At 52.0% G+C, this 16287-nt stretch overlaps 1 protein-coding gene across 1 annotated transcript in view; it reads left to right on the top strand.

Annotated features, from left to right (window-relative positions):
• FMNL2 (formin like 2) overlaps positions 1-16287 on the top strand; it is a 112084-nt gene that overhangs the window by 83389 nt on the left and 12408 nt on the right. The window contains exons 7-11 of the mRNA XM_027902913.1: positions 1861-1969; positions 3010-3086; positions 5428-5521; positions 12364-12438; positions 15230-15340. Coding sequence (XP_027758714.1) covers positions 1861-1969; positions 3010-3086; positions 5428-5521; positions 12364-12438; positions 15230-15340 — 466 coding nt within the window. The remainder of the gene's footprint in view (positions 1-1860; positions 1970-3009; positions 3087-5427; positions 5522-12363; positions 12439-15229; positions 15341-16287) is intronic.

Genomic DNA, 16287 nt, shown 5'->3' with positions numbered 1-16287 from the left:
CCACTGCAGGAGCTTCCACAGGCTCAGCTTTTCTGCCCCTGCTTTTTTTTTTGGGACAAAAAGGGTTTATGGTTCCCCTCTAAAGGAGGGGCCGAGGAAATAAAAGAGGAACCATCTGAATCGAATTAGCAGGATAAATATACTGGTGGTGACATAATCCTTGACCTGCAGCAGACAGGAAATCAAACCCAACGAGTCATCCAGATGCTGGGCTCGGCCAAGTGTTCAGGAACCAGGAGTGAAGGAAAAGCAGGAGGAGCTCATGCAGCCTGCCCTGCTTTGGGGAGGCAGCAGAAACGCTGGGAATCGTTGGGATCACCACCAGTGCAGGGGAAGCATCTCCAGCCTCAGCTCTGCTGTGTGGGGTGGTTGTTCAGGAGCTGCTGTGCAAAAACCCCCCGTTAATTCTTGGCATCTGGTGAGGGGAAGGGCTGGGAATGGAGGGCACGATCCCATCCAGGGCTGAGGGCTTGGACCTGCTCTCCAGGGCAGATCCCATGCCTGGGTCTCATCCCAGTGGGATTCTGACACGGGTGGGAGTAGGAATGTGCCAGTAGGGTGGGGCCAGGCTCTTCATGGTGATGCCAGGCAGCAGGACAAGAGAGAATGGGCACAAAGTGATGCCAGGAAGTTCCACCTGAGCACGAGGAAGAACAGTGAGGTGACAGGTTGCCCAGAGAGGGTGTGGAGTCTCCCTCACTGGAGACATCCCAGAACAGGCTGGGATATCTCTGGGATATCTCACTGCTGGAGCTGTGACCCACTGTGGTCCCCTCCAACCTGCCCCAGTCTGTGGGCTCTGAGTGTCACTGGACAACAACCAGCACTGACTCCCCCCCTTCTTAACTGCCAGGTGGGTAAAGCCATTCTGAAATTTAGGAGCTGGTACACCGAGGAACTTTTTTTCTCCTATCAGAGCCACGATAAAGATCTCATTAATCTGCTGGTTGAAAATTTAAAGGAAAAGGATGTCTGCAGCCTTCAGTGGTTTAAAGCTGAGATGAGTCGTCGTAGGGACAATCTCTGACTAGAAATGGCTTTAAAATCCTTTCATTGCCATGTTTTCTTACTTGGTGAAATGACTGTCTGAAATGGGCTGATGTGGTGGGGTTCCACGTTCTCCAGCCAGCACTGGCAGCACTTCCACACTTCCCAGTTCAGACTCCCAGTTCGAGGCTGCTCTGCTCCTCTTTTGGGACATTTGGGAGGTGCAGGGTGTGTGTGGGCAGTGAGCTGATCCATGGGCACAGTCCTGGTCCCCTCCTCAGGATCCACTCGCTGAAATTCAGCCTAAAGCACCCTCTGTTCTCAGCCAGAACTGGGTCATCCTTCCCACAGCCCCCAAATCCGCCTGCAGTGCCCTGAGCTGATTTATTCATTCATATTTAGGGGGGGGGGGGGGAAAGTCGTTTGATTGAATCCTGCTTTGAATTTTGGGATTTCTTTCATCTTGGCACTGCTGGAAAATGAAAGCCAAGGAGGGGGGGAGTTGCTGAGGGTTGTGGGCTCTCCACGGGCAGGGCTCCACGACCCCCCTCGTTCCTCTTGGTTTGGATGTTTGAAGGGAGGGAATTTGGAGGCGTTTGTGTCAGAGGCTGATAGTGAATCATGATAAATCGGTGTGGTGTTACTTGTTCATGTCTTTGTTATGAACATTTACTGTCCCCTGCACTGGCACTGCAGCTCCTGCTCTGGATTTTTCCTGTGAACATCCCAGCCCCTTCTCCTGCTTTATTTCCATCAGCATTGCCCCGTGTCCACCTGAGAAAAACACCTTCCTTCCTTCTGATATTTCTCTTCCTTTCTCCTGACCCCCCCAAAAGCAGCAGCGTGGCTGATGGGAGCTGTTTCTCCCTGCAGGTACAACACCCTGCCGAGCCGGAGGACGCTCAAAAACTCCCGATTAGTGAGCAAAAAGGACGATGTTCACGTCTGCATCATGTGCCTGCGGGCCATAATGAACTACCAGGTGACTCCCTCTTGGCACCACGGAACTATTTCAGGGTTGGGGGTGGAGGGGGAGGAAGAGTTAGGGGTGAATTTTGAAGGTGAAACCGATGGGAACTGTTTACATCCTCATTATTAAAATGGAAAGCAACAGGACACAGGTGATTTGTTGCAGGTGTTGATGTGCTCATTGGGCACTAACTACTCAAACCTGCAGCTAATCAGGTTATAATTAGTCTCAGTATTTAGTCCTTGAAAAGAGGAGGTTTGGTTTTTTTTCCAGAAGATGGAAAGATCCCGGTTTCCCCTCAGTAAGTGTTTATGGCGAGGCAATGGGGCAACTGGAAGTGAACCAGCTAAACCAAAGCTAACCTGATTTTCCTGAGGTTTTTTTCCCTCTTCAGTGAGATGCTGGGATCATGCAGCTTGTCCAGGGAGCTTCAAGGATTTGGGATTTTTTTTTGCTAAAATGAGGAAATCCTGTGGGGAACACCTTTCTTAGGAGTTCATGGGGAGTGCAGGAGGTATCTGTAACCTCCCTCTGCCCTGGGGGGTACCAGCTCCCTGGGATTTACAGGGGTGGGAAGGAGACAAGCCACGATCCTAATAACCCGTGGAGTATTTTCCAAAGGAATTCTGTTTTCATTTTTGGAGAGCAACAGCTGCTTTTGGCAGCTGAACTTCAAGTTCCTCTTCGGGGAGTAAATCATGCACTCGACTGCCACGGTTAAAAAGGGGCTGGAGGGAGAAAAGGACAAGCAGAGGGGTTGGAAATAATGTAGGAGCAGCTCTTAGACCTCTTTTTGTTGGCTGACATGGCCAAAACAAGTATTTTCAACACTGCCAGTGGCAGGGAATTGTAGGATCGTGGAATACCCAGAGCTGGAAGTTTTTAGGAATGGTGTGAGAATGAAATATTTCGGTTTAACCAGTAAGCTCCACGAGGTTTTGCTTGCCTTAAAAAACTGCCGGGGGTCTGGTCAGGCAGATGGGATTTGTTGGGTTTCTGGGTAACAATGTGGGTGTCAGGACTGAAGCAGGAACTTTCCCTTCTCTCCCCAGTACGGGTTCAACATGGTGATGTCCCACCCCCACGCTGTCAATGAGATTGCACTGAGTCTGAACAACAAGAACCCCAGGTAGGTGCACCTGCTTTTTGATGGTTTGACAAGTAGGTAAGTAGAGAGGACCTGGGAAGGGGGTTTTCACCTTCAAAAGGGTGTGTTTGTGCTCAAACCTGTGGCAAAAATCAGATTAAGTCTGTATAATGGTGCAGGTGGATGAGCAGTCGTCGTCGAATTCCAGTGGGTTCCGGAGCTGCTGGTTCTGCAGCTTTGATAGCGGCTTTGAACTGACAAGGGGGGGAAATTGGGGTTGGATACTGGGGAGAAATTCTTCCCTGGAAGGGAGGTGAGCCCCTGGCACAGGTTGGGCAGAGAAGCTGTGGCTGCCCCTGGATCCCTGGAAGTGTCCAAGGCCAGGTTGGACGGGGCTTGGAGCAACCTGGGCTGGTGGAAGGTGTCCCTGCCCATGGCAGGGGGTGGGATGAATGAGCTTTAAGGTCCCTTTCCAACCCAAACCATTCTGGGATTCTGGGATCCAGCTGAAATTCAGCTGCTGAAGCCCCTCAGCTCTGCTGCAGTGCAAAGAAACCCCCCTGATAATGAGCAGCTTAACGGGGGGTTTCCCTGAAGAGGGGGAAGATCTTCCTTAGAAATGTTATCCAAGGATCCTTAGGTTTGAATTTCCTTGGGAGAGTTTCACTCCTGTCCTGGGTCAGGTTGCTGTAATTCCATCCTGTAACTCCCCAGTGGAACTGCTGGCTGTGAATCCCTGTCCCTCCTCTCCCACCCTTGTGATCCCAGCAGCCACTTCCAGCAGATCCAGGAGTTCTCATCTTTCCTTGTCTAAGGAAACCAAACCTGGCATAAGACATTTTTCCAGGGAAAGGTAGAACTGGGGGGTGAGATGACTAAAACAAAACTATGTGTGTGTTTACAGGGCCTTGGCTCGGGGTGGGCTCTGCTCTGACAGCACAAACCTCGTCCTGGTGGAAACAGGAACTTCCTTCCTTTCCTTTTATTCAGCCCTGAGTCAGCAAATAAATGCACAGATAAATAGGAAGGACATGCCTGGGGCTCAGGTGGTCGAGGGACATCCCACGTTTTCAGTTTTGAAACAAGTGGGTTATTTCCATTTCTGGCTTTAAAATGTGACTGAAATAATCTGAGGACCAAAGTGGATGTGAGTGCTGTTCCAAACCCCAGGCTGTGTTTGGTTCAGCCCCCAGAGGTTTGAGGGCTTAGGGTGGGCGAGATGTGCCAAGGGGAAGCAGCAGCTGTGGGAATGGGATGTGGAGCTGATCCCATTCCCCCTGTGGAGCTGAGTGGGCAGCAGGTGGAGGGGGACTGTGGGGACTCCCTCTCCTCTGGTTCTTCCCAAATGGATCCCACAGGCACAACCAGAAGTGTCCTCTCCCTGTCCCCATCCCAGACGTGTGGGGTGCACCTGGGGATCCCTCTGATCCCAGAGATCCCCCTCTCCCCGCCCCCACAGCCCCTCCTAACCCACCCTGGGATGGGATATTCCTGAAGATCCACACAAGAGCTCCTTGACCCCATCTGAACAAACCCCCCTCGACGAGTAAGACCTGAACATGACCCATTTAAAATTTCCTAGGGAAGTGAACATTTTATGTGGTTCCCAAAGATAACCCTGACCCTTTGAAAGCCAAAAGGTATTTCTGGTTCTGTAACATCTGGTTTGAGGCGCTGCTTTGGCATGAGACTAATTTTATGTGTCTGCATGGTTTTGCTCTGCTCAGAGCTCAGCTGGCCAGGAAATCTTTTGCTTTCCACGAATCCTGTAAGGAAATACTGTGGATTTATTTTCCTTAGGGTAACACCCAGTTTTGCTGCATGGTTTTCTCCCAGTGATCTGGTGTTTTCTCTCTGTGGCAGATTGATTTCTGATTCCTAAGGAGGAGGACGTGCTGAGGGGGCATCCTGTGTTCCTGCAGTGAACTCTGTGTGTGTGTGTGTGGGGAGGGGGCTCTGAATAACACAGATTGTAACAGAGAATATTCAGATTTGTGCCAGGAAAGATGCAGATTGGAATTACAAACACTCCCCTTAAAAAGAGGGGGCCAGCTGGGGGTGGGGAGCTGCCTCCCCCAGGGGGGTGCAGGGCAGTTCTCCAGGAGCAGGAGCTGTCAGGGATCTGTTTATCCCAGAGTTCTGCAATGACCCTTTTTTTTTTCGCTTGAGTTTCCCAGTTGTGGTTTGAATCCCTGCATGTTCTGGGGGAGGAGTTCATGATCCCAGGAGAGGCCACATTCCCTGGATCAGGGGTGTGCATCTCCCAGGTTTATTAACTCAAAGGGATTAAAAACACAGGGGATGAAGCTCCCTCTCCCACGTTCTCCCACGGGTTTGGAAGCAGGTGCTGGTCACTGAGTGTCTCCTTCTCCTCTCTCCCCAGGACCAAGGCCCTTGTCCTGGAGCTCCTGGCAGCCGTTTGCCTCGTCCGAGGGGGACACGAGATCATCTTGTCAGCCTTTGATAACTTCAAGGAGGTACCTCGGCCTATTTCATGTCATTTGGGTGTTATTCCCTCTGTTGTGATTGCCTGGAGCCTTCTCATCCAGCTGAATTCCCGTGATTTGGAAATGAATTTTGCTTTGAGTCAGGATTTGCCACGAACCGCAGGTTTTTCCTTGGAGGGGCAGAGCAGCTCAGTGGTGACCATTCCATCATTTTCTTGTCTGTGGAGAAGAGCTGTGATTCCAACAGGGTGAATCCAGGCTGGGAATTTGAGCCCCCTCTGCCCAGCCAAATGGTGTCTCATAATTTTGGGGCATTTTGGAAGCTTGACTCCATCTCTGAAACAACCAGGAACGCTGTGTCACATCTCCCATTTCCAAAGCCATTTCCACACGCCCTTGAAGCACAAAGTTCCTGGATTTACCCTCAGAGGGAACTTTTGTTTGTGTGGAAATTACAGAATCGAGTCTGTGTCAATCACAGCGACCGCTGGAGTTCACCCAGGAGTTCCACTTGGCTCAGGTGTCACTTATAGGTGTGTTTTCAGGTTTGCACGCAGTGGGTGAAAGGATTTGGGAATACTGTGTGAATGTTTGGAGCCACTGGTGGGGGAAGCAAGTCCTAGAAAGCTGCTGTGCTAGTTTCCTTTGGATATTGGATATGTGTGTGGGGTTAATATCAAATTAAAGATGAATAAATTAGACTCCCCAGCTCCAGAGCTGTTGGATTTGATGAGTCCCAACTGGACATATAAACACACAGGGTGTGTTTCCTTCAAGCTGTAAGTGGGTCAATGCAGATGATCAAGGAGCCAAGTTGGTAATTTGTTGATGTTTTGCGTTTGGGGAATAATCTCTGACCTCGGAAGGATTTGCACGTTGTGGGTAAATGAGGGAAGTGCAAGTCCAGATCTGCCCTGGCTGTGGGAAGGTTGTCCTGAGGGCAGAGGGAATGGGAATAGCACGGCTGGGAAGGGGAACTTGGGTTGGGAATTGTGTGACCACGGAGAGAGCCTCGCTGGGGGTGACACCGGCAGGAGGGACGCGCAGAAAACGGGAATTGGGGAAGGGTCTGGAGAGCTCCAGTGCAGGCAAAAACTGGGAATTGTGGTTTGGGTCTTCCATTGGTTCGTCTGTGTCTTTGTTTGCACCTTTGGGAACCCGAGGGATCAGGAGGAAAATGCAGGGGGGGTTGGGAAGAACAATTTGAGAGGAGGGCTCTGAGTGGGAAAAGCTCTGTTAATGTGCAGATCACAATTGTTAGTCCAGGGTTAAATTCTCCTGGGTTTTCCTGCTCTGCTATGGAAGGAACAGGGCTCTCCAGGGAGGACAGGTGTGAGGGGTTGGGGATAAACAGTGGCTGCAGCCAAATCCCACGGGATGGGACGACCTGTGGTGCTCATTGGACACATCCCAGGGAAGGATGTGGAAACCCCAGGCACTTTCTTACCTTCCTGACATCCTCAGGCAAGGTTTTGCTCCTTCATGACCTTCCAGGTGCTCTGTCCTCTCCTGCTGACACAAATATTCCCGTGGAAGCCACTCAGTTTGTGTGGAATTAGTTATTCATTCCGTTCTGTGGGGTTTGAGGAAGTGAAGGTGGAACTGTCCGGGTGTTGAAGGTGAAGTGAGGTCAGGGAGGGGATTTACCTTCCTCAGTTCTGTATTTAACTGCTCTTTTCTTCCTCAGTTCTGCTTTTGGATGCTCTCCCCCTGTCTCAGTTCTGCCTTGAGCTGCTCTTTTCACCCAGCTACGCTGCTCATTTCTTGCTCTGTGCCGTTGTTTTCCACCTTCCTCCTGGGCAAGTTTTTGGGAATGGTTTCAAGTTTTCACTTTTATGTTCCAAACCCCTCGAGTTGCTGACAAGTCAGGTACCCAGGCTTGGGTTTCCAGCCCTGCACATCCAATTTAAGTTGCTCTGAGCTCCATAATCTTCGTGTGGCTGCTGCAGCAGCTCTGCATTTCGGGGCTGCCACGGTGCTTTCATGCATATTTAGGGCAGATTTGAGTCGTTGAATTAGATCTCTGCCACTCCATCTCCTTGCCATGAAATAACTTCAAAAGAAAGCTGAACTCCTGCCTAATAAAATCTAATAAAGTCAGGAGGGAAAACAGGATATTTAGCACCGAACTCTGCTCTCATTTCCATCGGGGTGGACATCAGATGTTTCACTGGGCTTTGAGCTTTGCTCAGATGGAAATGAGAGAAGGGTTTGGTTCTTGTCAAGGGAGATTTTTCAGCTGAAAATGGAATTTGTGTGGAGACCTCAGAGCCCCTTCCAGTGCCTGAAGGGCCCACAGAGGGGCTGGTGATCAGGAACTGCAGTGGCAGGACACAGGGAATGGGTTCAAACTGAAAGATGGGAGATTTAGGTTGGATACCTGGGAGAATTTCTTCCCTGTGAGGGTGGGCAGTCCCTGGCACAGGTTGGGCAGAGAAGCTGTGGCTGCCCCTGGATCCCTGGAAGTGTCCAAGGCCAGGTTGGACAGGGCTTGGAGCCACCTGGACACTTCCAGGGATGGGTCAGCCCCAACTCCTCTGGACATTTGCTGCTCTTGAATGTCTGGCAGATGAGGAGAATCTCAGTCCTCTCACACATCACCTGGTTATGGCCATGAATTCTGAGCCCTCAGAGGCCTTTGGATGCTTGGGAATCGGGCAGGGAGCTGGAGGGTGGGGGCCCTGCAAACAAACCCCATCGTGCCCCTCCATCAGCTCTCACGACGCTGAAGGGAACCAAGATTGTTCAGAGGGCTTAATCCAGAGCCAGATTTCCCTGTTGGAATAATGAATGGCAGCGCTGCAAACAGCACTTTCTGAACTATCCTTGTGGACCAGCAGAGTAACTCGTGCTGGAAGAAGCTGTTTGTGAGTGCTGGAAAATGTAAATGCAGTTGTTGTTTGTTGGCTTCTGAGAGCGACTTAACCCTGCTGGGGAGAAGTAAAAGGTATTTTAACCTAGTAAAGCGTTAAATAACTGTTTGCTTAACCAGGAACTTCCGGGAAAAGGGATTTTTTTGTCCTCCAGCGAAGCGCAGGGATGTCAGCACGGGGAGGGCAAACAAAGCGTCCCTGTGGAGTGTCGTGGGCTGGCGGTGGGAGCTGCTGCTCACACTGGGCTCTTGTGGGGGACAGAAAGCCAGCATTGTGCTGCTGGACAAAGGGCCACAGGCAGGACAAGGGGGCACAGAGGCTCCCAGGGATTTGGGGGCTGCAGATCCATCAGGCTGAGTGTGACAGCACACCCAGTACGGGCTGGGTTCGTCTGCCTTTGCTCTGCCTCTCGCTCTGGGAGTTACTGAAGGAGGAGGAGAAGCTTAAAACAACCTTTGGGGAGGTCATTTTAACACTGGCACTGACAGAACGTGTCTTGTATTGCAAAGCCTCTCCTACAATTTAGGGGTTTTAAATTTGCTTCATCAAAGGGTTGTTTTCCTGCCTTGGGGTGCTGAGTTCAGCTCGAGGGGAACTGCAACCAGAGGGTTTCATTTTCTGCCTGGAGTTTGGGACCACCAGGTGTTTCCTGATTGAAAGGGATCTTAAATCTCTTCTCATCTCACCCCCTGCCATGGGCAGGGACACCTTCCACCAGCCCAGGTTGCTCCAAGCCCTGTCCAGCCTGGCCTTGGACACTTCCAGGGATCCAGGGGCAGCCACAGCTTCTCTGCCCAACCTGTGCCAGGGCCTGCCCACCCTCCCAGCCAGCAATTCCTTCCCAATATCCCATCTGTCCCTGCCCTCCTTCAGCTTAAAGCCATTCCTCGTCCTGTCACCAGGACAGTCCTCCAGATGTGGAGGAGTTCACAGTCTGGCAGCTGTGTCTCAGGAATCCTGCCTGGATTTGCTGCCCTCTCCATGTGGAACACGCTGGATCTGCTTGTGGTGACGTTCAGTTCCAAGTTCCATTCTCCAGCGAACTGGGGTGTTGTTGTCACATGAGTGTCTGGGGTGGGAGGGTGATGGATGTGCTTCCAGCAGCCCAGGGGTTTCACCTTCTGCCTGACACTGCACTTGAAAACATCTTCAGTTTTCCCAAATCCCCCTGTCTGCTGCTCCCTGCCCAGGTTGCCGTTCGAGGTGCCCAGAGAGGTTGGGGACTCCCCATCCCTGGGATCGTCCAAGGCCAGGCTGGACAAGGCTTGGAGCAGCCTGGGCTGGTGGGAGGTGTCCCTACCCATGGCAGGGGGTGGAATGGGATGGGCTTTAAGGTCCTTTCCCCCTCAAACCATTCCGTGATTCCGGAGCATCTTCCAGTGATCCGGCCCCGAGAGCAGGAACGGCGCGAGGGTTGTCGTGGTTGAGCTTTGCTCTTGGGTGGTCTGGATGGGAACTGTGTGACCGCTGCCAGGTGGATATGGATGCAATCCTCACTGAACTTCTCATAACAGATCCTTCTGCTTCCTTACAGGATTGAGTTGTGGCTCTGTAATGGATCCATGCTGGATTTCCTTCGTTAGCACCCGGAGGAAGGACCCTCCGTGGGTGGCTTTCCATAAAGCCACATTGTTCTTCCAGAATGATGTGGGCTTAATGTGACCTAAAGTGGGGTTTTTTCACAGCCCAAGCAGAGACAGAGGGTTTTTATAGCTGTGGTGACTCGTTTAATCTTGCTCCTTAGCCAGAGTCAAGCCAATAAAGGAAAGCTCTGCCTCTCCTCAGCCCAGCCGTGTTTCCAAATGACAGGCCTCGCGAATTTATTCCGATAGAAATGGCAACATATGGTTTTATGTGGTGGGATTTGATTTCAGCATTCTCCTTGGCTCTGGGCCAGCCTTCAGGCTGGAGGCTCCAGCCCCAGCTTCTCTCTCTTTAATCTTCCAGGATAAATTATATCATTTGGGGAAAGTCAGTTCTGCTGCCTCCTCAAACGCAGCCAGCTCATCCCGGCGCAGTGGGAGCTATCTGGGAGCAGCCACCGAAAGCCACAGGTGGTTGTTGCTTTTCCTCTTCCCCAGCTGCTGTATCCCAGCCAGCCAGGGCTGCTCTATCCCGGGATCTGCTCTGCCAGGGCACTCTGGGCTGCTCCTCATTTAATTAGTCAGCCCTAAATGGCTGGGAGTTGTTTGTGTCAGCTTTTCTCGTCCCTGTGGAATGGTTTGCGTTGGATTTCCCAGAAATCAGTCCTTCTGGCTTCGTTGGTGTGGGATCATGTGCACCACTGCTCTGTTTGGTTCCACCATCCAGGGTTTTGGTTAAATCAGCTCTGTTTTTTTGTGATGTGGGTACAGGAGAAATTGTGGAATCCCAGGCTGGTTTGGGTTGCAAGGGACCTAAAAACCCATCCCATTCCACCCCCTGCCACGGGCAGGGACACCTTCCACCAGCCCAGGTCGCTCCTAATTTTCCTCCAGCAGGGAAAAATTGTGTGGGATATAAAACAGTGCAGTCAAGGAGTGATGAAGGAGAGGGTTCCTGGGCTTTGCTTGGAGCAGGGGTTGGATCCAGCCCAGCCCACGCCTCCCAAATCAAATGATCTCGTGGGGCAGCTGCTGCCTTTGATCCCTGCACTGCCAGGGGCTTCCTGAAACTCGGCCACATCCCTTGCCCTGGGTTTTGCTTGGAGCTGCTCTGACCATCAGTGAGCTGTGGGGGGGGTTTGGGCTTTGATCTCCCGTTCCTGGTGCTGCAGGAAGGCTTTCCAAGGATTGCTGCTCAACAAAGGCCTGAGATTAGACTGGAGATTTACAACCAGAAGGGCGGTGCTCTCCAAACTCCCCCCATCCTTTCCTGTGGGATCCCATCAGACAGGTCGTTTGTGCTTCACCAGAGTCTTCCTCCATCCCACAGTGGGTCTGCTTTGCTCTGTTTTAGACCTCAGTGTGTGGGTTTTTGGGTTTTAGTGGAGCAGCCCATGGAAAAGTGTTTGATGCTTCACTTTCATGCCAGGGGCTGCAGGGAGAGATGAGTCCTTTGGGTTTAAAATCAGGATAATCTGCTTGAGCAACAGATACAATATCTTTCTCATGAGGTTCTTTGTTGTTTGAGCTTTTATTTTACCTGCTGAGGCTTCAAGGTTCAGCTGGAAACACTGAAACACAACTTCAGCAAGCCCAGGGCTCACCAAGGGTTTTGTTCCACAGCAGAAGGGAACTTTCAGTCCTCCAGATGATTGCAATCTGTTTTCCACAACCTTTAAGAGGAAAACAACTTCTTTCAGGGCTTCTTCTGCCCCTCTGAAAACAGGGAAGCTTAAACCTCCTTCCATGGGCAGGGACACCTTCCATTAAACCAGGGTGCTCCTCAAGCATTGCCAGGGATGGGAAGTGTCCTTCCCAACTTAGTTTTTTGGCTTTTTGGGGATTACTCCAGGTCCTTTGTGTGCTAAGAAAGGCAGGACCGAGCCAGAGAAGCTACTGGGAATATTAAGATCCTGAGAGCTGCTTTATCTCAGATCTTCTCTCTCCCCCAAGTTGCTTTTGTTTCCTGCCAGCAGCCCGTGCTACAGCTCTGCAACCCTGACTGTCGCACTGATGTATTTTCACCCCTTGTTTAGCCAGGGATAATTTTCCCTGTGTCCTCCCTGTAATTTGCTTTTCTTCCTAATTACATGATATTACAGTGCAGAGCCAGGAGGGGGGCTGAGCCTTCCTTGTGGCGTGGCCTGGTGCAACTCTTACACTGAGAATGATGAAATTTTGGGGGGGGAAAAGATTCACAAAGAGCTGTTTTATACTTAAATCTATATAATAATTGTACCTGAGTCCTTAGACTCGCGCTGCAGGTGTTGACAGAGAATTATTCAGCTGGATTTTTTTTTGATGAAGAGCTGGATGAAGAGGTTTTGAACGAGCAGAAAATCTGCATTTTCCATGTTTTTTTTTTTTTTTTTTACCCAAGCTGTGGCTGACCAGAGGTGTGGTGCTTGCTTTGTAGGTGTGTGGGGAGAAGCAGCGCTTCGAGAAGCTCATGGAGCACTTCAGGAACGAGGACAACAACATAGACTTCATGGTGAGTGGCACTGACCCCCAGCAACTCCTAATTCCAGAGTTTCCTGTGCCTCAACTGTGTCTGCCTCCTCATCCCGGGCCTAAAACGCCACAGCCCGATTATTTACCTTCCAAATGCCTTTCATTTTTAGCTCCCCCTTCACTTTTGCTCCAGAAGTGCCCTGTGCCCCAGTGAAGGTAAGAGGGAAGGGGCCCCTCGTGCTCTCTCACAGCAGCTTCTGCAACGTCCAGCGCTGTCCCTGTGCCAAAATCCTGGCAGCCCCAGACGGGGAAGTGTGGGAGAGGCTCCCTGCAGCTGCTGCCTGTCCTTATCTGCCCATAAATAGAGCGGTGGCTTGCACCACTTGTGGTTCCTCAGCGTGCATCTGCATGGTCTGCTCACCAAAGCCACTTCCCCCCGAGCACGGGGAGGGGGCAGGGAGAGGGGAAGCTCTGGCTGGCACAGGCACCAGCACGTTGGCATCACGTTGGGAGGCTGTGGCAGGGAGGATGTGTCTGCTGCCAAAAATACCCCTGGGTCTGGGGGTTTTTTTTGTGTGTGTCAGAAATGGGAGAAATTAAAGTCACGTGTTTTAATTAGGGAAGATCTCCCTGGCACTGCTCCTGCTCAGGGCTCACCCAGCCCGAGGTGGGAGCAGAGCAGGAGGAATTCCCACCCCAGCTGGTTTTTTGAGGCCTCTGTGAGCCATCTGTGACACTTTGAAACCGTTTTAGTGCTGAACTTCGCGTTAAAAGATCTTTTTCTGCCAAGAATTAGGTGTCAGAGCACCCGCTGGGGTGTCTCCTCCAGGCTCGGAATGCTCCGTGCCAGTGGCTTCCAGGGGAGCAGCAGGATAAAAAGGAGGTGGGGTGAGTTTGAGCCAGGATGGCAGATTTCTTGGGTTGAAAAAGAGAAAATTAGAGTGATCCCTGCATTTTAACTCAGCTGAACAGCCGCTCTCAGTAGCTCTGACGTGTTGGGTTCGGTTTGTTCCTTGTTCCTGCATCGGTGTCCCTGCAAGGACACGGTGGTAGGCACAGGATACATGGAGTAGTCAGTCTGTAATTTAACAGAAAGGTTTCTCAGTCGTTTTTTCTGTGCTCACTGGGAGGGATAATGGAATTTGGGGAGTGGGAGTGAAGCAGCCTGGAAGCAGCCTGAGCCACCTCGCTGGAACTGTGGGCTTTGTCCACTTTTTAGAGAAAAGAAATCATCCATTAGAGAATCCCAGAACCATCTGGGTTGGAAAAGCCCTCTCAGACCATTCCCCCAGTACTGCCAAGGCCACCACTGGCCCCTGTCTCAAGTGCCACATCCACAGGGCTTTGAAATCCCTCCAGGGGTGGGGACTCACCGCTGCCCTGGGCAGCTGTGCCAGGGCTGGACAAACCTTTCCATGGAGAAAATTTCCCTTAAATCCAACCTAAACCTCCCCTGGAGCAACTTGAGACCATTTCCTCTTGTCCCATCATCATCACCTTTATTTAAGGTGTTAAATGATGTATTGTAAGGATATAACAGGGAATCTGCGTGAGTGTCCACACAAGACTGGAGAGCTGGGAATATTCACATCCGTGTGGGCAGCCTGGAAGAAAATTCCCTCCTCCTCTCATAGGTTGAAGATTGCATTGAGATTTGCTTGAAAAAGGATGAATATGGTTTTTTTTTAAGGACTTGCCCAAACATTAAGAAAATCTGCATCTCTGGGCTGCTCCACCAGCCAGGGGCTCGAGTGCAGGACAAACCTGGAGCTGGAGGAGAAATTCCTTAGTTGTGTATGTAAGGATTTGGGAAAGGAAATGAGAATTTGGCCCTGATGTTGCGAGGGCCACAGCAAGGATCACAAAGCCACCCTTGGAATTAGGGGAGTTTGGTTTCCAGGAGCATGGATTGGAACCTGGGTTTAGGTTTCCAGCTGCAGGGATGGAGCTGTTTGTGTGGGAGGTGGGGAACACACCAAGGGCTGGGATGGTCCATCCCAGGAGCTCCTGGATGAGTTTTTGGACCATCCTCCTTCCTTTGCTCCTTGGGTTTGTCCCTCTCAGCAGTCTCTCAGCCTCACTGAAGTGGAATTATCCCTGTTGCAGTGTTGCTTGCAGGAGGGGGTTGTGTCCTTGAGAAACCCAGCAAGGATGAGGCAAAGCCTCTCTTGGGGCAGCTCAGAGGGTGACAGATGATCTCCAGGGAGCTGGGAGTGCTTGTGCAGAGCGGGACGAGGCCTGGCCTTACATTCTGGGGAAGGACAAACTTTTTGGGGTTTCCACCCCGATTGCTTCCCCCCCACAGGTTTTCCTGGCGAGGAGGAGCATTTGCCTTCCCGTGGGTGTGCTGGGACACGTGTGGCTGCCAATTCCAGTGATCTGATCCTTGACCCACAGCTTTGGGGACGTGCTTTGGGCACCCAACAAAGCGAGTCCCGTTTCCTGAACTGGGGGTTCCGGTCCCCCCGGATTAATCTCCCTTTTCCAGGCAGTTTCAGGAACAAGAGTGTTTTCTTTAGAGCTCGTGTGATGTGTGCTCTGGCCCTGGGAGCCGGCAGGGCAGCGTTCCCGCTCACCGGCACGCCGGCAAGGTGGGCTCGCAGACGTGACTCAGTTCCTGGAACTCGTGGGTTTCCCTCTCTCCCTCCCAGCAGACAAAATCCAAGCGCTTTGGCTTGGAAACAAACCATCTCAGAATAGCAGCTCGTGGTTTTCCCCTGGTGGTAACCACATGGAAGTGTGTGGCCGCGGTCCTGGAGATCCCGCTCTGGAGAACCCGTTCCCACCCCCGTGTGGGGCAGCTGGGGGTCACTCTGTGTTTGTCCTTGCAGGTGGCCTGCATGCAGTTCATCAACATCGTGGTGCACTCCGTGGAGGACATGAACTTCCGAGTGCACCTGCAGTACGAGTTCACCAAGCTGGGCCTGGACGAGTACCTGGATGTGAGTCCAACCCACCCTGCTCCCCCTGACACCCCCCCAGCTCTGCCACTGCCCATCCAGCCCCGGAGCCCCCTCAGACCCCTGACCCCAGGGCTGGTGTCCCAAGGCTGTGTCCCAGAGGGAATTGGGCTGCAGCCAGCTGGGATCACAGCCTGGAGCTAAATGTGGAGCTGTGCTTATAACAAAGGGAGGATGAACCACAGCTGCCCTCGCCCTGCCACATCCCCCAGGGCTGCTGGCCTCGCCTTGGCCCTGGCTCAGGTGCTGCCAGGGCTCCTTCCATCTCCAGGGGTGGAAAACCCCTCCTTTGGGTTTTCCCTGGCAACCAGACGGTGCCTGGTGTCCCCATGGGAAACTCTGCTTCAGAAGGAAGCTGCTTTTGTTTCCCTTTATCATTTTTTCATGGAATCACAGACTGGTTTGGGTGGGAAGGGACCTTAAAGCCCATCCTATTCCACCTCTGCCAGGAGCAGGGACACCTTCCACCAGCCCAGGTTGTTCCAAGGCCTGTCCAACCTGGCCTTGGGCACTTCCAGGGATCCAGGGGCAGCCCCCCTTCCCTGGGCACCATTTTTCTCCCTGTCCCTGCCCTTGGGAACACACCCAGGAAAACTGCTCGTGTTGGCAGGGGAGTGACTTGTCCCTGCTGATATCTACTCAAGAGGGAGGGATTTTGGGGTCTGCAAGGTGTGTTTGGACATGGCAGCACCGACCACAGGTGTGTTTGGGGCCTGGGGGTGGCACAAGCCCTGCAGTCCTGGGGGACCATTCAGAGCCTTGCCAAGAAACCACGGAGGAAATCACGGAATGCCAGAATTGTTTGGGTTGGAAGGCCTTAAAGACCATCCAGTTCCAACCCCCTGCCATGGCAGGAAAGCCATAATATCCTCTGGGACAGAAGATAAGGCACTGCTTGGCTTTATTTGAAAGCTCTGGATGTTTGGTCT

This window comes from Empidonax traillii, unplaced genomic scaffold (genome assembly GCF_003031625.1).
Source record: "Empidonax traillii isolate 1590-97213 ecotype Southwest subspecies unplaced genomic scaffold, ASM303162v1 scaffold920:size239203, whole genome shotgun sequence".
Lineage (NCBI taxonomy): Eukaryota > Metazoa > Chordata > Aves > Passeriformes > Tyrannidae > Empidonax > Empidonax traillii.
This window is presented reverse-complemented; position numbering and strand designations above follow the sequence as displayed.